Source organism: Tursiops truncatus, chromosome 16 (assembly GCF_011762595.2).
Source record: "Tursiops truncatus isolate mTurTru1 chromosome 16, mTurTru1.mat.Y, whole genome shotgun sequence".
Classification (NCBI taxonomy): domain Eukaryota; kingdom Metazoa; phylum Chordata; class Mammalia; order Artiodactyla; family Delphinidae; genus Tursiops; species Tursiops truncatus.
In genome coordinates this window covers 4590133-4611509 of record NC_047049.1, presented here as the reverse complement: position 1 = coordinate 4611509, position 21377 = coordinate 4590133, and the positions used below count along the sequence as shown (strand labels likewise).

At 48.2% G+C, this 21377-nt stretch overlaps 1 protein-coding gene across 1 annotated transcript; it reads left to right on the top strand.

Moving 5' to 3' along the window:
* Nucleotides 1-13100: 13100 nt before the first annotated feature.
* Nucleotides 13101-14765, top strand: FOXI2 (forkhead box I2). The gene is made up of 2 exons (XM_019939620.2): nucleotides 13101-13599; nucleotides 14323-14765. The coding sequence occupies exons 1-2, from the start codon at nucleotides 13101-13103 to the stop codon at nucleotides 14763-14765; spliced, it is 942 nt and encodes a 313-aa protein (XP_019795179.2).
* Nucleotides 14766-21377: the final 6612 nt, after the last annotated feature.

The following is a 21377-nucleotide window of genomic DNA, read 5'->3' as shown; positions in this document are numbered from 1 at the left end:
ACCTTCTTCACTGGCTTGCTGGCTTCTAAACAGTGTCACGCCTTCCAGGACTTAACACAGATCTTGGCCTATAGTAGGTGTTGAGTAAATTCTTGTTGATTAAGGATTAACACACATCCTTGTGGTAATTCATGAGAACTAAGATGTGTGGCCAAGGAAAAAAAAAATCACAGGAACTGGCATAACCTTGCAGGTTTCATGCAGGTGCCACCTTGTTAAAGTGATGACCATGAACAAGCCTTGAGGAAAAAGAAATCATCCAGACGGTATTGTGCAATCAGGGTGGAGGAGACGCATGAAGTTTAAAGTGGAGACGTCACCTTCTCCTCCTGGGAGTGCTTTCCGGTGAGTATACGTGCTGGGTACCACACATCAGCCTCTGACAGGTGAACTAAAGCTGAAACAGAAGGTTTACAGTTAAGAAACTTTACTGAACCAGCCCTGGTTTCTGTTTCCTTGCCTGTTTAGAGGTGATAATAGCCATCTACTTTTCTTGTCTGTGGACTACCAGAAAATCTCAAATGAGACAACATCTCTAAGGGCGTTAGTGTATTCCAAAGCACGTGTACATGTGAAGAGTTATCATTTTTGCTGGTAGCCCTGATTCAGAATCAAACCACCAAAAGTAACACTGCAACAGCAAAATAATTCAGCAACAACCACCAAATTAACTCTCCAAGTATCCGTGTCTAATGGGGAAACAGACACTACTCCAGGTATTACAAGCAGAGAGGATTTAACACAGGGGATTAAGTGATAAACTAATTGCATAAAGGCAGCGTTACAATGACGTCAGGAGCTGCAGAAAGCTGTCACATCGCTGCTGCAGCCAGTGCAGCCAGTGCTCACATGAGCCCACGGCCCACGGTCTCTGCTCCCCTGGACAAGATTCCAGGAGTCGTGTTCTACGGACCCCCAGCTCCATGGGAAGAAGTCAGCCCACCTCCCACTGCCACAGGTGCTGCTACAGAGCTTGCAGCTGCCCCCAGTCGCCTGCTGCTCCCCTTGACTCGTGGCCCTGCCTTGGCTGGTAGCACCACCCGAAACAGAGTAGCTCATGCCTTCCCCTGCCTTTTCAACCTCCCATTGGCAGAAGCTAATGGAAACCCTGCTTCTGATGGGAAAGTTGCTTCTGAAGGCTTCTATGCTGTTAGAACAAAAGAACATACAGAAAAACCTAGAAAGGCAGAAGTATAAATGAGTGCTACAGACAATATCTGGCACTAAATTCATTATTTGTTATTTTGTAAAAGTAACCAGCCCTGATCGCTGTAACCACATTGATATCTAAGAAGAAACTTAGACCCATCAGGCTGAAGTTAGTTTTAAATTTTCTTCTTTTAAAAATAAGTGGGGAGAAGTGTAGACCTTTAAAATGTTTCTGGTTTTGTAGAAGTTTCATTGAATATCATTTTTTTTAAAGGTGTGCATATTTACTCCTCAACGAAGTGTCTTCTTTTGTAGAGAAAAAAACCCCAATCTTGTACAGTGCATTACGAGTGCTTTTTCAACATGTTTGTTTTTTTTTGTCCTTTGCAAAACCCCTCTGAGATATGGCATGTTTTACAGATGGAGAAACTGAGGCTCAAGAAAGTTTAAGGGATGTGCCCAAGGGCACAGGGGTGGTCAGTGGCCCGACTGGGAGCTGGGAGCAGCTCAGCCTCCCTGGCCAGGCTCTCTGTCCCTCAGGAGCATCTCTAAAGTAGGGAAAGTGCCAGTAAACTGGAAAAGCCAGGCTGGGTGGGAAATGAAGCTGGACCACCAGCCCTGTTCCTCATAACCTATGTGGGGTGGTTGGGTCTCCCCTCCCCCCATGATGCCTCAGGTCCAACCTTGAACCGATGCCCGCCCCCCAGCCCCACACTGTGCCTGGAGAGACACACAGCTAATTATCATCTTGTAATTAGATTGGTTTCCTTTTCTTAATGCAATTCTCTATAGATGTGCCACTAAACTGGACAGATGTCTGCAGAGCTGCCATTGTGTGAGTAGTTATCTAAAGGTAACTAGAGACGCAGGGGACTTTCTAAAATACCAAGGAAAATGACTTGTTTCCCACCAGCCGCTGGGAGAATCTGATGGAAGGAGAGCAATGCTTGGCCATTGGCTGGGGAGGAAGCAGCGCCTGGCAAGGTAAAGGGCTCTGGATGGAAGTCCTTTGGACACAGAGCATTTTAGTTCAATTCCAGATCATCGTAGACAATGTTTGAGCTGATGTGGACACAGGGGGCCTTCAGATGAGATCCGTGAGGTAGGAGGGTATGAGCTGAGGGTACCAATCCGTTCCAGAGAGCATCTCCACAGCTTACACACAAAATGGACAAAATTGCAGAAACCCAAAGGTTTGAAAAATACTGAAGAAGCAAACTCCGGCGGGGGGGAACCCCTGAAAAATGCTGTAATTTTGGAAAGGACAACAAGAGGAAGGAGAACCAGACTGATCTAATTGACTTGTGGAAATGGCAAAAGCTAAGAACCAAATTATACGGAATCATTATGTAGAAATAGGAACATCATTTCCTTCAGCTGGGTCTCCCAGAAAACCAATTCAATAAATAAATCATCAAAAAAATAAATTTTCACATATTAGTATTATACCATATAACAAATATTTAATTCAATATTTTAATCTAATTTAATATATTACTAAATAATATAGTGTACTATAAATAATGTACATAATATATAATAATTATATTGTACACCATATAACAAAGTATAGGATAAAATATAAAATGTAATTACTATATTATAAAATCAATATATTTGATTTACTATATATTAGTGACTTGAATGATAATGTTTGAAGCACTAGCTAGGTGCTTAGCGTGCATACCTGATTTATCCTCCCTGGACCCAGTGGAGCAGGTATTATTATTACATGCATGTCACATACAAGGATAATGAGACTCAGAGAGATTTAGTGTCTTAGGCGAAGGCACAGAGCAGCGACACGGATTCAAAGCCGGGACTGCCTAACTCCAGAGCCCATGCTCTTAAATGCTAACTTCACTGCCACTTAGGCAGGCTGTGAGCTCTTGTGTCCTTGTGATTCCTGGCACAAGCATTCTGAGCTCATGCTCTGTGTCAGGCAGGACAGGAGAACAGTGAGAAGCGGTCGGAGCATGGGTCGGACCTGGAAGACCACTCGGACCGTCCTCATTTCTGGAGGGGCAGCAGTCTTCATAAACGAGAGCTGTACCTTCTCTTTGTGGCCCCTAAACAGACCAAGTGCCAACGATGGGGAAATGACACCATTCCTTTCAGTGTTTCACATCATCTCCATCTGCATCTCTGGCGAGAAGCAGCCAGGAGCCCAGCCCCTTCTGTCCTACTGTGTTTGCTGGCCTGATTCACTCCTGAACCAGAGTGGTCAGGAATCAGGGGACATCGATTAAGTTGAAGAAACAGAATGATAAGAAATTGAAAAGAAAACGATTTTCTGACCTTTAGTCATTACAAGGTGTAGTCAGAGTTACATCTGGGCAGGAGCAAGGAAGGAGGAGAAATGCCCCATCCGCTAGTCAGGAGCATCTTAGTCTCCATCCTGATCTATTCTACTTATATGACCACGTACATTTCACAGGAGAAATAGGACTTAGATGTTCATATAATTGGTAAGTAGCAGTCGTAAAGAGCGGGCCTCACTTTGATAAACCAGTAATTAAGGATTCAAGGATCTACAAGATGGAAGATGAGAGACCTTCTCATCCAACCTGATCATGTACAGATGAAGCTCAGGTGGGGACTCTCCCCACCAAAGGTCACCCAAGATGGGAAAGGCACAACCCAGACGAGAACGCCGGTCCCCTGGCTCCCAGGCAATCCCGCCACCGCCGCTACACTGGATGGGCTTAGCTTCACCATCGGTGTGACTTTATTTTCATTCCCAATACATTATTATTATTTTTTAATCAAAGGAATATTCATGGTACTTAACTGCAGTAAGTGTTTCTTTTAAGTAAAATGTTAAAAAGTCCTGTCTATTTATTACATTAAAAAATATTCAATAGAATGATCATGAAAATTGGCATTAGAATATTTAATACAGACATAAAAATATAAAAGAAACCTTTATAATGAAAGAAGCCTACCCTCTCTGTAGGTAGGTTATATCCTTAAATGTTTTTCATTCAAAAATATCTTTATTGATGACTATGGATTCTGAATATTTCTTTTCTCTTGTCGATTTCGTTACCTTTATACCGAGGAAGCAATGGAACTTAAGCTACCTATTTTGTAACATCAATGTGGGATTTTTCTTTATGAAACGGGGCTACTTGAGGAAATAGATTCTATGACTTTCCACTAGATGGCAGTACAGCCACATAATTACAGAGGGAAGAGGCGGGATGAATAAACAAAGTCGTCACGTGATTCTAAAGAGGATAAAATCATTGTCTCACCCCCAGCTTATTGGAGTTTACTGTTTATTTGCTACAATGACGGCAAGGCAAGCTCATTATTTAAAACCAACAAAAAAATTTTTTTCTGAAAAAATAAAGCAGACTAGTGAAGAGAGAAAATACACTATTCTTTGCTGCCCTAATAACACTCACTGCCATGTATTTTATGCCAGGAAACGTGCAAAGTGCTCTATATGCATGATATCATTCTGCCCCAGTGGGGCGGGGGGGACCTGGGAGACAGTTACTATTACTATATTAGTAATGAGGAAAGTGAGGGTCCAAGTTAACTCATCCAGGATCACATAGTTAGTAATTGGCAGGACCAGGATTCAAACCGGGGTCCATCTGACATTTCCTCACTGTCAAAGCCAACCACTGTTAGCATGGTCCCACTCAGTCCCTGAAAATGTCTGCCTGATACAAGATAATAAATGTTACCACAACACTTAGAACATCCTTAGATGATCCCAAAGGTAGCCATAACTTTTAATACTCAAGTAACCCTATATGACGTCTATCACGTTTATTTACTAAATACATACAGGAAAGAAAATAAATATTGTACAATTAAATGACCGAGTGTGCTTTCCAACTTCTTACTGCTCAGCAAATTCCAGACTTTACACATACATGGAATAAAATGAAACGAGCCCAAGCATCTGCCTAAACAGCAACAGACCACACAGAGAAAAGAAAACTTTCAAGGGACTTTATAACATATTGCTTTGACTATACTTCTTTAGTGGGATGTATTTTAAGGATTATAAAAAAGAACTGCAAAGAAGTCTTAATTCTCATTCAATAGTTTTTCTGTTAATAATGATACTGGCATGGTTATTGGAGGTAGGCTGTGAGATAAAGCAAGAAGTAATTATGCTAAAGTGACTAGGAATCAGATTTCCAGTGTAAGAGAAAGAAGACACAGGTATAAAGTTTTTTTAAACAAACCTTGCAAGTGTTAAATTTTAATAAGTATATTAACTCATGATTTTTTTTTTTTTTTTTGCGGTACCCGGGCCTCTCACTGCTGTGGCCCCTCCCATTGCGGAGCACAGGCTCCGGATGCGCAGGCCCAGCGGCCATGGCTCACGGACCCAGCCGCTCCACGGCATGTGAGATCTTCCCGGACCGGGGCACGAACCCGCGTCCCCTGCATCGGCAGGCAGACTCCCAACCACTGCGCCACCAGGGAAGCCCTTAACTCATGATTTTTAAAAAATGTATTTCCTAGCTCTGTCCATTGAAAGGTCTGAAAGCAATGTTACCCCTTTCGCCAGGAAAATATCCTACTCCTTATATTTTAGTCTCTTAATACTATTCCTTCTAAAAAGGAGCCAGGGCCCATTGGAGAAATAGTTGATTCAAGGTCTGGGTCAGGGAAAGTACAAAATAAGCCCAGGACTGCTGTGTGAAACAGCAAAGAAACGGCCAATGCCTATTGGGACCATGTCAAAAGGATATGGTGGCCAGCTCAAAGGGACCCCCAATGCCTCAGTTTTGGACAATATATACATCACAAAAAGAAGTATAATTTATTAAAACATTAAATATATAAACATTTATGAGTCCATAATGATACTCAGAGAAATCCAACAAAACAAAACAAGAACTTACTGTTTCCAATTCAGGTGACTGTTTCACCAGCTCCTTACTCTTAAAATTGATCAATAAAGGGAAATAAGTGTGTAATTTTCTGGTCTTTTTAATATAAATTATAGTTCATGGAAACCCAATAAATCCAGTTGATGACGGCTCTGTTTTACAGAAAAATGACAGTTAATGAATGTTAAAGAATGACAGAGTTAGAAAATTTTTATTTTGCAACTCGCAGTAGAGTAATTGATTTAGGGAGCAACCATTAATGGAAAATAAAATGAATAACAATTCTTACCTGGAGAGGATACCGTTACGTGGGGGGAGTTGGATTTTTTTTTTTTTTTTCCCCAACCGTGCTGGGCAGCTTGCGGGATCTTTGTTCCCTGACCAGGGCTTGAACCCAGGCCACGGCAGTGAAAGTGCTGAGTCCTAACCACTGGACCACCAAAGAACTCTTATCGTAGCCAAGCATCATCCCATGGATTAGTTCCTAATTGTCTTTTCAATGTCACTCCTTTAGCCCAGTGATCAAACTCAGAGTCAGTGAGAGAGGCATAACCTGGCATCGTGTGTCTCCTGATATGATGGAGGAAAACCACGTAACCTGAATCTGCACCGATCTTGAGAGCTAAATTCCAGTATAAAGGAAATGCAGGGAATATGGTAATAAACGTCACCAGGAGAAAACAATCAGACACATCTAGATGGTGGGACTGCTGTTTTCAAAGAGTCAATGCCTTTAAATATTCAATTTGAGCGGGAGGTAGGGGCTGTTCTAGAATAAAAGAAACGGAAAGTACCTGAAAAATACAAGATAGCTCTCGTGGGCACGCTGGATTCTGATTTGAAAAGAAAAAGGCTAAAAAGCTATCTAGGGAAAATTGGAGAAATTTAAGTATGAAGTGTGTATTAGATAATATTGAAGAATCACTGCTAATTTGTTAGTTGTGGTTATAATATTGTGGTTACACAGGAGAATGTCTTTTTTTAAAGACTGATGCATGTTTAAGGGTAAACATAATTATAAATCAAAAGATTTATCATTTGTATTTAAAGGCTTCTTTACTGAGGGCAAGACTAGAGGGCATAACTAGAACTTTATGTAACTTTATGTAACTTTATGTAACTGTTACATCTAGTTACATAAAGTTAATAGATAATATTGAAGAATCACTGCTAATTTGTTAGTTGTGGTTATAATATTGTGGTTACACAGGAGAATGTCTTTTTTTAAAGACTGATGCATGTTTAAGGGTAAACATAATTATAAATCAAAAGATTTATCATTTGTCTTTAAAGGCTTCTTTACTGAGGGCAAGACTAGAGGGCATAACTAGAACTTTATGTAACAAAATACATAGCTACACAGAGGTGAAGCAAATACAGCAACAATTTACAAACTTGAATTCAATGTTTGATCATTTTTAGAATAAAAGTTAAAACATATAATATTTAAAGCAGCTTTAAAATCAATAAGATGGGGTCTGTTTAAACATAGTTCAGCACAGCCAGGATTTTCCCTAGTAAAGGACGCTAGAGCGTATTTGGAGAAAACATATTATAATAAAGCCTTTCCTCAGTTTCATGTCAAGAATGTGGACAACATATTTAGGTATGAAAGTGTATTTAACATGTAGGGAGACAAACGGTGAACTCAGGATCAGGTCTGGATTCTCCAGACCAATGGATGTTTGAATGAGAGAGAGAGAAGAAATACCGTTACCTACTATCAGTAAGGACTTAATGTTTCTGTGTGTTTGGCACGCATGATTTCATCTAGTCTTCATCATAACTTACGAGCTGGGCGCTACTAGCTCCACTTTGCAGAAGGAGAAACTGAGCCTTGGAAAGGTTAAGCAGCCTACCCGTTCGGGCGGTTGGGACCAGAGCCAAGGTTTGAATCCAAGTCTGTCTGGCTGAAGCCCTCACCGTCTACGTCTGCCAGCTGAAGCCCTCACCGTCTACGTCCGCCAGCTGCAGCCCTCACCGTCTACGTCCGCCAGCTGCAGCCCTCACCGTCTACGTCCGCCAGCTGCAGCCCTCACCGTCTACGTCCGCCAGCTGCAGCCCTCACCGTCTACGTCCGCCAGCTGAAGCCCTCACCGTCTACGTCCGCCAGCTGCAGCCCTCACCGTCTACATTTGCTGAAGAAGAGGTTTGGCAGTCTGCACAGTCTGAAAGTTGTCTCAGTAATTTTTCTCAGTGATAAGAGTTTGAAGTAAATTTCAGTTATGAACTACCATGGGGTGGTAAGGAGACAGGATATGCATTCATTGAGAAACTTAATACATCAAAGCACTTCACAGGTGGGGGAAAAAATGGAACTCAGCGGTGGAGTCATTGACCTACGTTCCACAGGGTTCAAACCAAAGTCCGGTTGACACCTGGGTCTGAGCTCTTGGTCACAGTGACCCCTGACCTGACCCCTTCTAGAGTAAGCAACCAGAAATCCATAGCTAATTCCAGAACTTGGGACATTATTTGGCAGAGAAGAGCAGCAAAAGTCAAGGCCAGTTTTTGTTGATGTTGTAACTGATCCATTCAAAGACCAAAACCCCCTTGAGTTCTCTCCAATTCTGAATGTTTAAAAGAGTTAACTAGACCCCACCAATCAGCCTTGACCAGCAGTGGGTGTGCCTTACTTGGAGTTCCACACAGGGGATGGTGAGAAGCAAGGGCACAGGGGCAGGGCCTTTCTTGGGGGAGACACAACCCCCATGAGAAGTGGGAACTTTCTTATGACCACAAAGGTGGGGTTTCTGAACTGGGGTGACACGGCCCTGTTTGGTTTGGTGGTTGTGTTTTTAAGTTTTCTACTGCTGTGTGACAAATTACCACAAACTTAGCAGCTTAAAACAAAACCCACTTATTAGCTCACATTCTGTAGGTCAGATATCAAGCAAGGCAGGGCTAGGTTCTCTGCTCAGGCTAAAATCAAGGAGTTGGTTGCTGCATCTGGACCTTGGTCCTCTTCCAAGGTCATTCCTGCTATTGACAAAATTCAGTTCCTTGTGGTTGTAGGACTGAAGTTCCTGCTTCCTCGATGGCTGTGGGGGGTAGGGAGTGCCCTCATCTGCTAGAGGCTGCTCTCAGTGCTCATGTGTGGAAGATAATGAATTCAGTGCATGTTGAGTTGGAGAGGAAGACATCCAAATGGATGATAAAAATGACCAAATCATTAGTTAAGGCAGAAGTTTTCAATCAGGAGTGATTTGGCCCTATAGGCAATGGTTGGCAATGTTTTATACATCTTTGGTGTCACAGCAGAGGGGTATTGCCAGCATCTAGCAGGTAGAGGCCAGAGATATTGCTAAACGCTCTACAGTGCACAGGACAGCACAGAATTATCCAGCCCAATATGCCAATAGTGAAGAGGTTGAGAAACCGGGAGTTTATGGTCAGTAGTTAAAGCCACAGGACTGAGGAGAGGGCCTGGAACAGAACTCTGAATGGAGGGCAGGCCAAGCCAGAGCCTGAGAAGGAGCCAGAGAAGAGGAGGTAAACCAAAGGACGGAGTTCAAAAGCAGGTAGAAAAAGGGGTGTTGATTCTCAAATGTGTCAGGAGCTGCTGAGAGTCAAGCAAAAGGAGTAACAGCGACCATTGGACTTAGAGTGACAGAGGCCGCTAGAGACTATGCCTGAGCAGGTTCACTGGAGCCGTGGGGGTGGAGGCCCGTCTGGGCCGTACAGGTGTGTTCTCCAGACAGAAGGACGCACCAACAGCCAACAGAGGCAACCCTTCCAGACACTGGGCTGCTGAAGAGAAGCAAAGAGAGAGACTGACGTGGTGAAGAAAGGACACCTCTCCCACAGTGACCAGAGGAAGGAAGACAGCTGTGGTGTCCTTGGGAGTCTAATGGAGGAAGGTTGGGGAGACCTACCCACAAAGTAGGCAGTGGGTCAGGTTTGAGAAGGAGAAGCAATGGGTCAGATGTTTGAGGGAGGGGACCAGTTCTGTTTAGGACTCCTGGGCAGGGCCAGGGACCCAGGGGAAGCTGGGGACTCTAAAGGCATAGGCTTTTCCCTTGTTATGTCTTCACCTGAGGTTTTTTCTTTGTTTGTTTTGGGGGGGGGTTTGGTTTGTTTTTTCCTCTTGGAAAATTCTCATCAGAGTTCCACCCAAGACCGACTCAAACGTTAAAATATTTTTCCCCCACATGACTGCGCTGCATCACCTGATACTCATTTTATGAGTCCAATCTGTTGAAAAATAAGGAAATTACTACAGTAGAGATGAAGATGCACACTGGGCTCAGAAAGCAAGGAAGGGTGATTAAAAGATGGACATTCCTGCACAGCACAAGTTGTAATGACTTCTGTAAGGTGAAACTGACGGAAATTTCAGGAAGGTTCAACTGATTTTCTTAGAAATCCTGAAACTCACAAGTAGTAAAGAGTTACAATATTAACAGGAAGAAAGGCTGTTAAAATGAAAAGGAATTTGGAAAGGACTATCATCTGTTTTTATTCTTTCACATTATAAGAGATGACCCAGGATGTTTTTTAGAATTCAATATCTTTGATTTTATTATGATGCAGTACAGGTAAGTGCAGATAAAACTGATTCTTCCTCTAGATCACTGTGTCACTCCACCAAGACAAGTTTTCCTACATTTGAAGCCTTGGGCAATCAAACCCCCCACAAGGTGCAGCAGGTTTCTTCCAAGGGCCTCTGCAGGTCACACAGCAGCTGCTGGAACAAAGGGAAGGCGGGGCCGGGTCTTTGTGGATTCAGGCCTGGCTGGCAAGTCCGCCCACCCGGCTGTGTCTCCCATCGCACTCTTTCTCCATCACCCCCATAGTTCAGGTTAAGGCATAGCTGTGTGGCTTCTGTGATGTCCCATTCTCATGAAGGGTGGTTTCTGGAAAGCTGCCCCCTAACCAGCAGCCATTTCAAAGTGTCAGGTGTGGAAAACTGCTGACTCTCAGCAAACTAAGTATGACTACTACGGACAGGGGAGGGGAGGGAAGGGGAGGGGAGGGGGTGTGTGCGGGGCTGATACCCAGTTTGCTGGTAATGAACCCATCCAAGTCATGCCTGCAATCATATTTGCTGATGGAAAGACACTGTCTTTAAGACGCCATCACCAAAAAGCTTGTCATATCTACAGAGATAGCGTGTGTTTAAAATGGTGAGGATACTGAAAATCTCTAAACTGACAGGCCAATGGTTCTGGCTGCGGGTTTTTTTTTTTAACATCTTTATTGGAGTCTAATTGCTTTACAATGGTGTGTTAGTTTCTGCTTTATAACAAAGTGAATCAGCTATACATATACATATGTTCCCATATCTCTTCCCTCTTGCGTCTCCCTTTCTCCCACCCTCCCTATCCCACCCCTCTAGGTGGTCACAACGGCTGCTGTTTGTCACAGAAGCAAGAAAAAACCGGGGCGTGCTTCCCATCCCAAGTACTGCTGTCCCCCTTCCCCCCAGAACTATCCCTGCAGTGATGGGGGACGAGGTGGAGGAGTTCTGAAAGGTCCTGGGATCCTCACAGCCCACAAGCTTTTGACATCAATTGGAAATCTGTGGGAAGGCGAGAGGGGAGGGCCGGTACAGGCCGGCTGAGAAGCTAACTTCCATGAACCAGTTCCGGTGGTTTCTTTCCTGACGTCGTCTGAGAGCCCAGGGTCCCTGGTCTCTACCCTCTCAGAGCACAAACAAACCCCCAGAACTGCCTGTAGTTCAGAGACCACTTCCCAGGGGGCTGTTACTTCTAAGAGGAGAGGCCCACGTGGCAGTAGAGGGGCTCTCCCTTCTGCTACTTGTTAAATAGATCCACAAATTGGTTGTTTTACATGAAATTCGAAATCACAACCTGAGAGGCCTAAGACCACACCGACGTTCACGCCTGACTCCAGCTGGGCCCCTTATTTCCAGAGCCCGGGGCTTTCACTCCGTCTAATCCTTAGCCCCGCCCACGCGCCCCCTCCTGCCCCCTCCCCACCTCCAAGAGTGCGGGGAGGGGGCGGCGTGGGACAAGTGGGTTGGAACGTTTGATTTTTAAAGGAATTGGATGTATTGGCTTTGACCCTGCACAGCCCCGGGATGCTGGGAAGGTCCCAGGGCGAGACCGATTTCTACCAGAAGGGTGCTAACCCTGCGGGCGCTGAACGTCGGGGCCCGTCTCCTTATCTCTGAACCTTGATCACCGCTTCTCCGCGCGAGGGCGAGGGGCCCCGGCTCGGAGTCTGGGAGGCGCTGCTATTCCCGGCTCCGTGCGTGAGCCTCGGGCGCGGCCCCAGGCCGGGGTAGCCAGGGCCCGCCGGGTGGTGGCGGGCGCACCTCAGGGACGTCCCTGTTTTCACGGGGCCAGGGAAACCCAGCAGAGGGTTTTGCCACCCACCGCACCTTGTGCCCGAGGCCACTGCGCGTGGACTGGGCAGGCGTGGTCTCGGGCTCCCTGGATGACTGGGGCGTCCCGAGTTTCCAGCGTCTCCGCGCTTACAGGGGTCCGGTCTGCCTTTGAGCTTGTGGCGGGGGCTCCCGACGACTCCAGCGCCACCGTCCGCAACCGGCCAGACCCTGCCTGGGCCTCTCGCCTTCTCCGCCGCTCGCACTGGCCCTTCTGCTGCTCACTCGGTGTCCCAAAAGACACAGCGAGTCCCCGGTGGACGAGCAAGGGGGGCTCGCGCTGGACGGGGATCCCACTCCGAAATCTTGGGGGCCTGCGCGAGACGTGGTACCTGCCGCAGGGTACAGGGCAGCCAGGGCTGCGGGGCCCTGAAGGCCTGACGAGGCTGGGATCGGCGAGATCCCAGGGGACCCAGGGTGACAGTGGCCAAGATTCTGGCTCGAGGTGGCGCAGACAGCACAGGGTCTGGGAATTACTGGAGCGGCTCGTCGAGAGCGCCTCGGGACCTGGGCGGGGCGGAAAGCTGACCCCTGGGCGGGGATGGAGACAACACTCCTCTAAAACTGTCGGGGAGGGGGCTCGCCGCCGACACTCACCTGAGGCTCGGGCCCCGACGGCATTTAAAGGGCGGAGGGCGGGGCCCAGCGGGCCGCACTGGGAGCTGCTGGCGGCCGCGCTGGTTGGGGCGCCCATGAGCTTCGGCTCGGAGCCACCCGCCCAGACCCGGGAGCGCCTGGCCATGGCCGCTTACCGCGACGGCTCGGGGCCCTGCGCGGCCCCGCACGGCCAGGCCCGGGCGGCCGCGCACCCCGCGGGATACGCGCGTGGCGACCTGGGCGTGGCGGGCGGTGGTGGCCCGCGCCTGTGGCTGAACGCGCCCGCTCTCAGCTCCGCGCCCTACGCGCCGGGACCCGCGCCCGCGTCCCCCTACGGGGCCCCTGGCCCGCTCCTCGGGGCCCCGGGCGGCCTGGCGGGCGCCGACCTCGCGTGGCTGAGCCTGTCTGGCCAACAGGAGCTGCTGAGGCTGGTGCGGCCGCCCTACTCGTACTCGGCGCTCATCGCCATGGCCATTCAGAGCGCGCCGCTGCGCAGGCTGACGCTCAGCCAGATCTACCAGTACGTGGCCGGCAACTTCCCCTTCTACCAGCGCAGCAAGGCGGGCTGGCAGAACTCCATCCGCCACAACCTGTCGCTCAACGACTGCTTCAAGAAGGTACCCCGCGACGAGGACGACCCAGGTAACAGAAGCTCACCGCCACGCCCCGTCCAGGACTCCGCGGATTCCCGCAGCTGGCCTCCTGGCACTCTAGGGACGGGGGGCCTTGGACAGCACGGTCCTCTTTGCACAGCTGAGGGTGCCGAGGCGGGAGGAGGGTGGGGAAGCGACACGTACTTGGCCGCAGACGGCTCGAGGACGCCAGCAGAGCCCGCGGCCCTGACTTGAGGTCTAGGGCAACAGGAGTCTCTAATTCTCGCGCGCTCCCGCTAAGGAAGAAGCTAGTCTGCTGGGGGACCTTTGGAGTGACTTCTCTGGGCCTGTGTCCTTTGCTGTAAAATGGGAAACACGGTGGCCACCCGGAAGATTAAGACAAATCAGATGCCGCTTTGGGAAGCCTTGGAGCCTGCAGAGAGGCCTGGCATTGTGGGCTCCACTTCACTGGCAAAGCGAGTGCCAGAGGAGAGCCGGTTCGGCTCTGCACCTCATAGGTCTTCTCTCTGGCCTTGACCTTTGCGAGGCTCTGTATTTCCTGGGGGTCGCCCTTCCCTGGTCTTTCTGGGATGCCCACATTCTTCCGAGTCTGACTGTGGAGGCCTGATCCGGTAGAGAGCACCCCCTCAAGGTTTGGGGTGGGCGTGAGGACTCACGGAGGGACCGGTGAAGCTGACCTCCATTTCTCACGTTCTCACATCACTTCAGTCAAATCCGGCTTTTCTGATCTGGGCCTTTTCTTCTTCTGCAGGTAAAGGCAATTACTGGACCCTGGACCCAAACTGCGAGAAGATGTTCGACAATGGGAACTTCCGAAGGAAGAGGAAGAGGAAGGGGGAGGCGAGCGCGGCCGCATCCTCGGGTGCCGGGAGCCCGGGAGGAGCCGAGGCGCCGGAGCTGGAGCCCCTGGGCGCCGCCTCCCCGGACCTGCGGCTCTCGTCGTCCCCTCCCGCGCCCGAGGCAGCCGCCTGCTTCTCCAGTTTCGCCTCGGCCATGGGCGCCCTGGCTGGAGGCCTCGGTACCTTTCCCGGGGGCCTGGCGGGCGACTTTTCTTTCGGGAGATCCACGACGGTCGCTGCCCACGGTACCCAGGCCCCCGGCCCCGCGCTCGGCTTCGCCTCCGGCCATCAGACGGCGGCCACCGGCTTCCGCGTCGGTCACTTCGTCTACAGTCGGGAAGGGACTGAAGTTTGAAGGGAGGCCGGGGATTGTCCCGCGTGCGGTGTCCACAGGAGATGAGCTCAGCCCCACGTGTTCGCTCCGCAGGGGTCAGGGCAGCTCAGCGAGCGCAGGGCGCCGGGGCGGGATGCAGGGAACCGAGCCAGCCCGTCGTGCACCCCTCACCCAGGCGACCATCCAGGTGGGGTGAGCGGGAGCTCCCCACTCCCCCTGTGCTTCCACTTGACCTGGACCTCGAACCCACGCTCCCAGGGGGTTCCACCTTAAAGGGGCCACAGGCTGGCGCTCACCCCAGCTTTTGTGAAGGAACCTGGCGCACCCCAAAGAGCCTTCTCATACGTGCTAGTGGGGACGCCCGGGCCCCTGTGGGGAGGATTTTCTCCTCCTTCCCAGCCTGGCTCACCCAGCGCACAGGGCCTTTCCTTGGCGCTCCAGGGAGACCCTCGGGGTTCCGGAGCAGCCCCGGGGGGCCGGCCGGCTTCCACCCACCGTCGGGGGGAATGTGCAGCCAGCGAGGGGCACCTGGGATGGTCGGGACCGGACGCGAGTACGAGGGACTTCCTGAGGGCTGGATGGGAGGAGGGCTGCGGATGAGCGGCCCTGGGGACACCAGCTCCTTCCCTGCCACTCAGCGCCTGCCTCCCTGAGTCCGTCGTAGGAGCAGGCGCCTCCGGGGGCCACCGGAGCCGTGCTGAGCGCGCTGGAGTCTCAGGGTGGGTTTAGGTTTGCCACCCAGCCACACTCGCACGCCGGAGAAACCATTCCTGTTTTCCTCTCCCTTCGTACCCCTCATCCCCCAAGTTGGTCCCCAGAGTCCCCACTCCTTGCGCGGAGCGGCTGCCTTCTGTGCAAATGTAAACCCTCCTCCCCAATTTGTATAACATTTACCCAGAAGGTTATCTTTGCAGCCAACAGCCACTGGGAGGAAAAATTTTGACTTCGGGACCTCCCCGAGCTTCTGGAGGCCGGGGCCCGGGATCATTAGGTTCCTCCTGGAGCGGCCGTCGCCTCGCACCAACCTTCCCTGCGCTGGGGGCGCGCAGGAGAGGCGTCTTCCCTGGGGAAGAGCAGGGAGAGGACCCTGCGAGCTTGGAGGAGGGCAGGGGATTTGGCGAGCCCAGCAGAGCAGGTGCCTCCAGGGCGCGAGTTTTAGAGGAAGCGGAAGGGCTTCGGGCATGGCTAGAACAAGCCAGGAGTCGCGGTGAATTTGGAGCCTGGGTGGTGAGGCACAAAGTTGCAAACTGCTCAGCTTCGCCTCTCTCTGCTGCCAGGCTGTGGGAAGGCAAGCAGCGTCCTGGCTCTGTTGTGATACTATGTTGCCCAGCCAAACTTACAACCAACCCAAAATCTTTTTGGGGAAAAACACTCCCCAAATGTAATACAATTTAAGAAAACCAGAAAAAGAAAATCATCACCTTACGAAAAGAAAGAAGTTTTTCTCAGGCCCATTTAATAAACAACAAATGCTAAAAAATAAACACCAACATACTGTAACTCGAATCCACTTGCTGTTCTCTACATGTGAGGAATCCGTCACTATTTCCAACATTTTCAGTTTAGACTCTGCACCTGCAGGAAACTTGCAGTAAAGGAATTTTTAAAAATAAGTTTGACAACATTGGGAAAGTACAATGTACACTTTTACAATTAATAGAGCTTTCAGAAAATTGGCTGATAAATATGTATATAAACATTGTGGGGCTTCCCTGGTGGCGCAGTGGTTGAGGGTCCGCCTGCCGATGCAGGGGACGCGGGTTCGTGCCCCGGTCCGGGAGGATCCCACATGCCGCGGAGCGGCTGGGCCCGTGAGCCATGGCCGCTGAGCCTGCGCGTCTGGAGCCTGTGCTCCGCAACGGGAGAGGTCACAGCAGTGAGAGGCCCGCGTAACGCAAAAAAAAAAAAAACAAAACAAAAAAAAAACATTGTGTATCATAGCTGCATGACTGCCAGAAATTGGTACGAAGCTGCTTTTTTTTTTATCTTCCAACAATGGTTTTTCTGACAAAATAGAGGGGGGGAAAGTTTCAAAAACATCTTTCAACCTTTAGTTTGTTTGACTAAAAATCAGTTTTTGATGTTTAAAAATGGTTCATCCCTTCATACTTTATGCCATTCATTGGTAATGGTATAACCAAATAGATGGAATCTTCATGAGAAAAGTAGAATTTAAAGTAATTCTGACAGTGCAGGGCATTTGGAAATCAGAAACCATCCCTTCTCCATGACAGTCTATGTGTCTGGATGTATTTTTGTAACAGAGGGGCAGGGAAGGGGAGAGACTAAAATGCAGTTTCTGGGCCCTGGGGCAGTCAGCTTCAGAACCACTTTGCATTAGCCCAAAGATCTATTTTCCCAGAGGAAAGAAACTACTGAAATCAAAATAAGCAAAAAGAACAAAGAAGCCTGTTATCGGTTTATAATTAAATATCTTCTTTGGGCCAGGACTCAGTGAATTTGACCTTAGTTTCTAGGACAGCCTGCACATGAGCAACTGAAGGACCAGCTTCTTTTGGTCAGATGGAGGAAATGCTGCCACGAGGCCAGAAGAATCCTCTCCCCAGGGCTCAGGGTCTCATCTCCACCTCTCTGTCTTTTTGGTCTTTGAAATAGCAAAATGTTGTGCTTTTGCATATCACGGGTAGGTGCTGTAAGCTAGCTATGGCTTTTCTCTTGAGGAAAATTCCAAGCTGTTTTAAAACTAACTGCAAACCTTTACAAAAGGAGTGCCTTGGTAAGATGTTATAAGCACACGATGGAGTGTCACTGAAATACTCAACTCTTCATTTGAATCAACATTTCAGTGGCACTGAATAGTTTCAAGTATAGAAATGATGTGTTTCCAACTTCAGAAGAGAAAGACAAAATTGTCAGGATACCAGGTTTTTAGGAATTTTTTCCATTGCCAAATAATAGTGGAAATTTTCAGGTGACTGAAAAACCAAAGAGCATAAAAATAAAGTAAATTATGAAATTACCTCCCCTGGAAGCAGTCATGGGGTGAAGAGGTGTCCCAGGCAAAGAAGAACCATTTGTGTTTGAAAACCCAAATATTTGTTAAAAGTATTTTTTAAAGGGTAGTAACTAGAGTTTTAAAAAGTGAGCACTGGATTTCAAGGTAAGAATTCACATATGGATTCAACATTGAGTATGTCCACCTATGATGAACGCAAGTTTTGCATTTTGACAATTCCGCCTTGGGCTATTCATGTTCAACTTTTAATCTTTAATTTCCTGAGTGTATCCATTGTAACCAAGTGGCATTTTTTTATTCAGGGAAATAACCTTACAGTAATTATTGTAACCCTTCAGTGAAACGGGAGACTGAAGCTCATTGTGATTTTGCAGATAGAAAAGCTGAGTCAAAGGGTTAAGTGATCTCCAGAAGCTCATCTAATGAGAACTAAAAGGGCTTCTGATAGACACGCAACCTTTCTATGGCTCACACTCAGAAATGCACCTTCACGTGTACATATCTGTTTGCTCGCGTGTGCATGCACGCACACACATCATTGAGCCATGTCTTGACCAGGATCCTCAAGAAAAAAGCCATAGATAACTGCACAAACCCATGATACTCAAAGGCATAGTATTTTCAAACAATACTGTGAGAATATCACATTTGCTGACTTCCCCGGTGGCTCAGTGGTTAAGAATCTGCCTGCCAATGCAGGGGACGCGGGTTCGAGCCCTGGTCCGGGAAGATCCCACATGCCGCAGAGCAGCTAAGCCCGTGCACCACAACTACTGAGCCTGCACTCTAGAGCCTGCGAGCCATAACTACTGAAGCCCACGCGCCTAAAGCCCGTGCTCTGCAACAAGAAAAGCCACCGCAATGAGAAGCCCATGCGCCGCAACAAAGAGTAGCCCCTGCTCACCGCAACTAGAGAAAGCCCACACGCAGCAACAAAGACCAAAGCAGCCAAAAAAAAAAAAAAAGAAAGAAAGAAAAAGAGTACCACATTTGCATTCAGAATTTGACTTCAGATGGAGAGGAACATGTGCAACTATCATAGAATATAGTAGGGGTGGAGTCGCACATCCTAATAAAATGTGATGTGTTCAGTAAATCTTTCGAGCGTCAGCTCTGTACCTGCCTTTGTATTCAGCCCAGCAGTGAATACCCCGGGCCGTTGCTGCCCTCCCAAAGCCTCCTTCCAGTGGGAGAGGCAGAGATCAAGGAGCAGTTACAGGCTGGACCGTGGCTGTTTGGTTCCAAAGCAATGACTTTATGATCAAGTCCGTAAGCCATCTCATTTGTAAACACACAATTGCCTCATGGCTGTGTTTCCTACACTCCGAAAACTCGCAAGTGTCTGTTTGCTTTCTCAGCTCTATAACTTCATTGCGATTTAGGCCAGGAGTTGAACACTGCCCTGGCCTGGAGCAAGTGTGATCTGCTCCCTTCTCCACAGCATCACTTAGGAACTTTAACATAAAGCCTGTCCGCTTATTAGAAGATCTATTAACTGATGGTCACAAGAGACCAGAGCTGGCCTTTCCCCGAGGTTCCTGGGTGTGGATGCCTTTGGCGCGTCCCTGCATCCGTTTGGTGAAGTTTTGGGAACTCTTCCTCTTTTAATCTAATGGAAAATTTGCTAAATAACATTCCTCAAGGCTACTTGCCCAGCACCTGCAGTAAACTCCCGTCAGGGACTGGACACAAAGAATGTGAAATATTCTTAGTTTCATTCAGTTCGCAGAGGGTAAATGAATAGTATATTAAATTAGATTTTCACCAAAAAAAAATATCAGTTATATCCCTTCGTTAACATGGAGCTAACTGAACTGATGAGTCTTTGAGGTTTTCTCTACCCCCAAGAATCACCCATTCATTCATCTGACACTGATTGAACATCAAGGTGACAAGGACTCTGTTAAATGCTTAATGGACATCATCTATTTAAGCCCTCACAACCAGCCAGGGAGGCAGGTATTATTATCCCCATTTTACTGATGCAGAAATTGAGACTCAGATTAAGTGGCTTGTTTCCTAGAGGCCACAGAGAATTCAGAGCAGTGTCACCAAGAACCTACCTACCACCCGCCCCTGACTTCCTTGCCTCCCACTTCATCCTTCAGGTCTGAGGGAGATCTCACTTTTCAGGAATCCTTCCCCGGCATCCAAGTCCAAGTTAGGTGCCCCTCTGCTCTGCTCCTGCAGCTCCTGGATGGGCTGCCTCATCAGCCTCCCCCAGAAGGCGCTGTCACCACCTCCATCCTCTCCTGGGGTCTATGTGGGGAGGAGGTACCTGCTTTATTTCACAGGAACATCCCCAGTGCCAGGCATATTGTAGACACGATATTGTAGGGGTGGGGGGAGGGTAGCAGGTGAATGAATGAATGAATGAATGAGAGTGTGAGTGGGCAGAGTTGTACCTTAAGCTTTCCATATACTCTCCCTCCCTTCATAGGCCCCCTAGTCTCCTATGACAGGCCTGATTCCTCCATGTCTAGAGCCAGAGCTTCAGCTGGACTCTGCAGATACAAAAATGAATGAGACACAGCCTTGGAGACCACTGTCGGGCAGACTGCCCTGTGCTGGGCTGCTGTGTGCTGAGGAGTGTGGAGCTACGTGTAGGAAAAGCCAGAGACGTGATGGGAGATGAGGCCAATAAGGTCTGGTTAGTTTCTCACTTTGAACGCGAAAGCAATCATAATAATACCAACAACGTCAGAGAGAATCCAGGCTGACACCTCCATGGCCACACCTTGATGAGAGGTTAGCTATGTACACACGTTTATCGGAGGGATGGGCCTTTATTTGCCAGTGGTGCCTGGGCCTTTTCCAGAATACCTTTCCCTGTCACCTCTGCTCTCCCCAGACCTACATCCTTGTCCAGAATGAGGCTCAGCTTCCAAGAAGGTTGGAAGAATTTAAGGACAAGAATTGGGTCATGCTTCGGTGTCCCTCCCACAGGGCCTGGACTAAAAGATGGGGAGAGGCAGAGCGCGTGTACAATTGGTAATTTTGACTGCACCTTCTAGAAGTGTTCAGGTGTCTGCCTGGCTCGGGGCCCCTGATCTGTCTCAGCAATCCATCACCTGTGGCTGCCCCTGACTCCTGCACACACTGGCGGTTTGCCTCTGCCTAAGGGGAACATTAACTTCTGCACCTGAACCAAACGACGCCCTTTGACTGGACCTCGCTTTGCTGGGCTGGGAACACTTTAGTCCTAGAAGCCTAAGGGCAGGTCGGTTTAGGGGAAGATGGACTTTCTTGGGTAAGTAGAATTAATACTTTAATGAAAGGTTTCTGTTTCAGGATTCTTGAAAAGTTGGAGCTTAATTCTTTTTGCTCTTTGGGAATCCCGAGTGGAACAGGATGGTCTTGCTGCTTTATGTACTTTGGTTTGTTTGACTTATTATTTAAAAATTTCTGTTAAGAAGAATAAATCACATCATATATTTTAATTGAGGCAAATTAAAAGGAATTTGGCATATTACTTAAACCTTGCATGCTACTTACATGCAATGTAAGAAAGAAATTATAAGGGAAGGAAAGAAGAAAACTTTTAAAGACTCATTTGTAATGCAATTCTTAAGAGCTATATTGCCCTTAAACTTGTTTTTCCATTCATTATTGCTTTCATTTTTCTACAACACCCTAGTTAGGATACATAATACATA

Coding starts and splice junctions, on each gene's coding strand:
- FOXI2 (XM_019939620.2), top strand. CDS start 13,101: ATGGCCGCTTACCGCGACGGCTCGGGGCCCTGCGCGGCCCCGCACGGC. Junction 13,600..14,322: donor CCGCGACGAGGACGACCCAG/GTAACAGAAGCT, acceptor CTTCTTCTGCAG/GTAAAGGCAATTACTGGACC.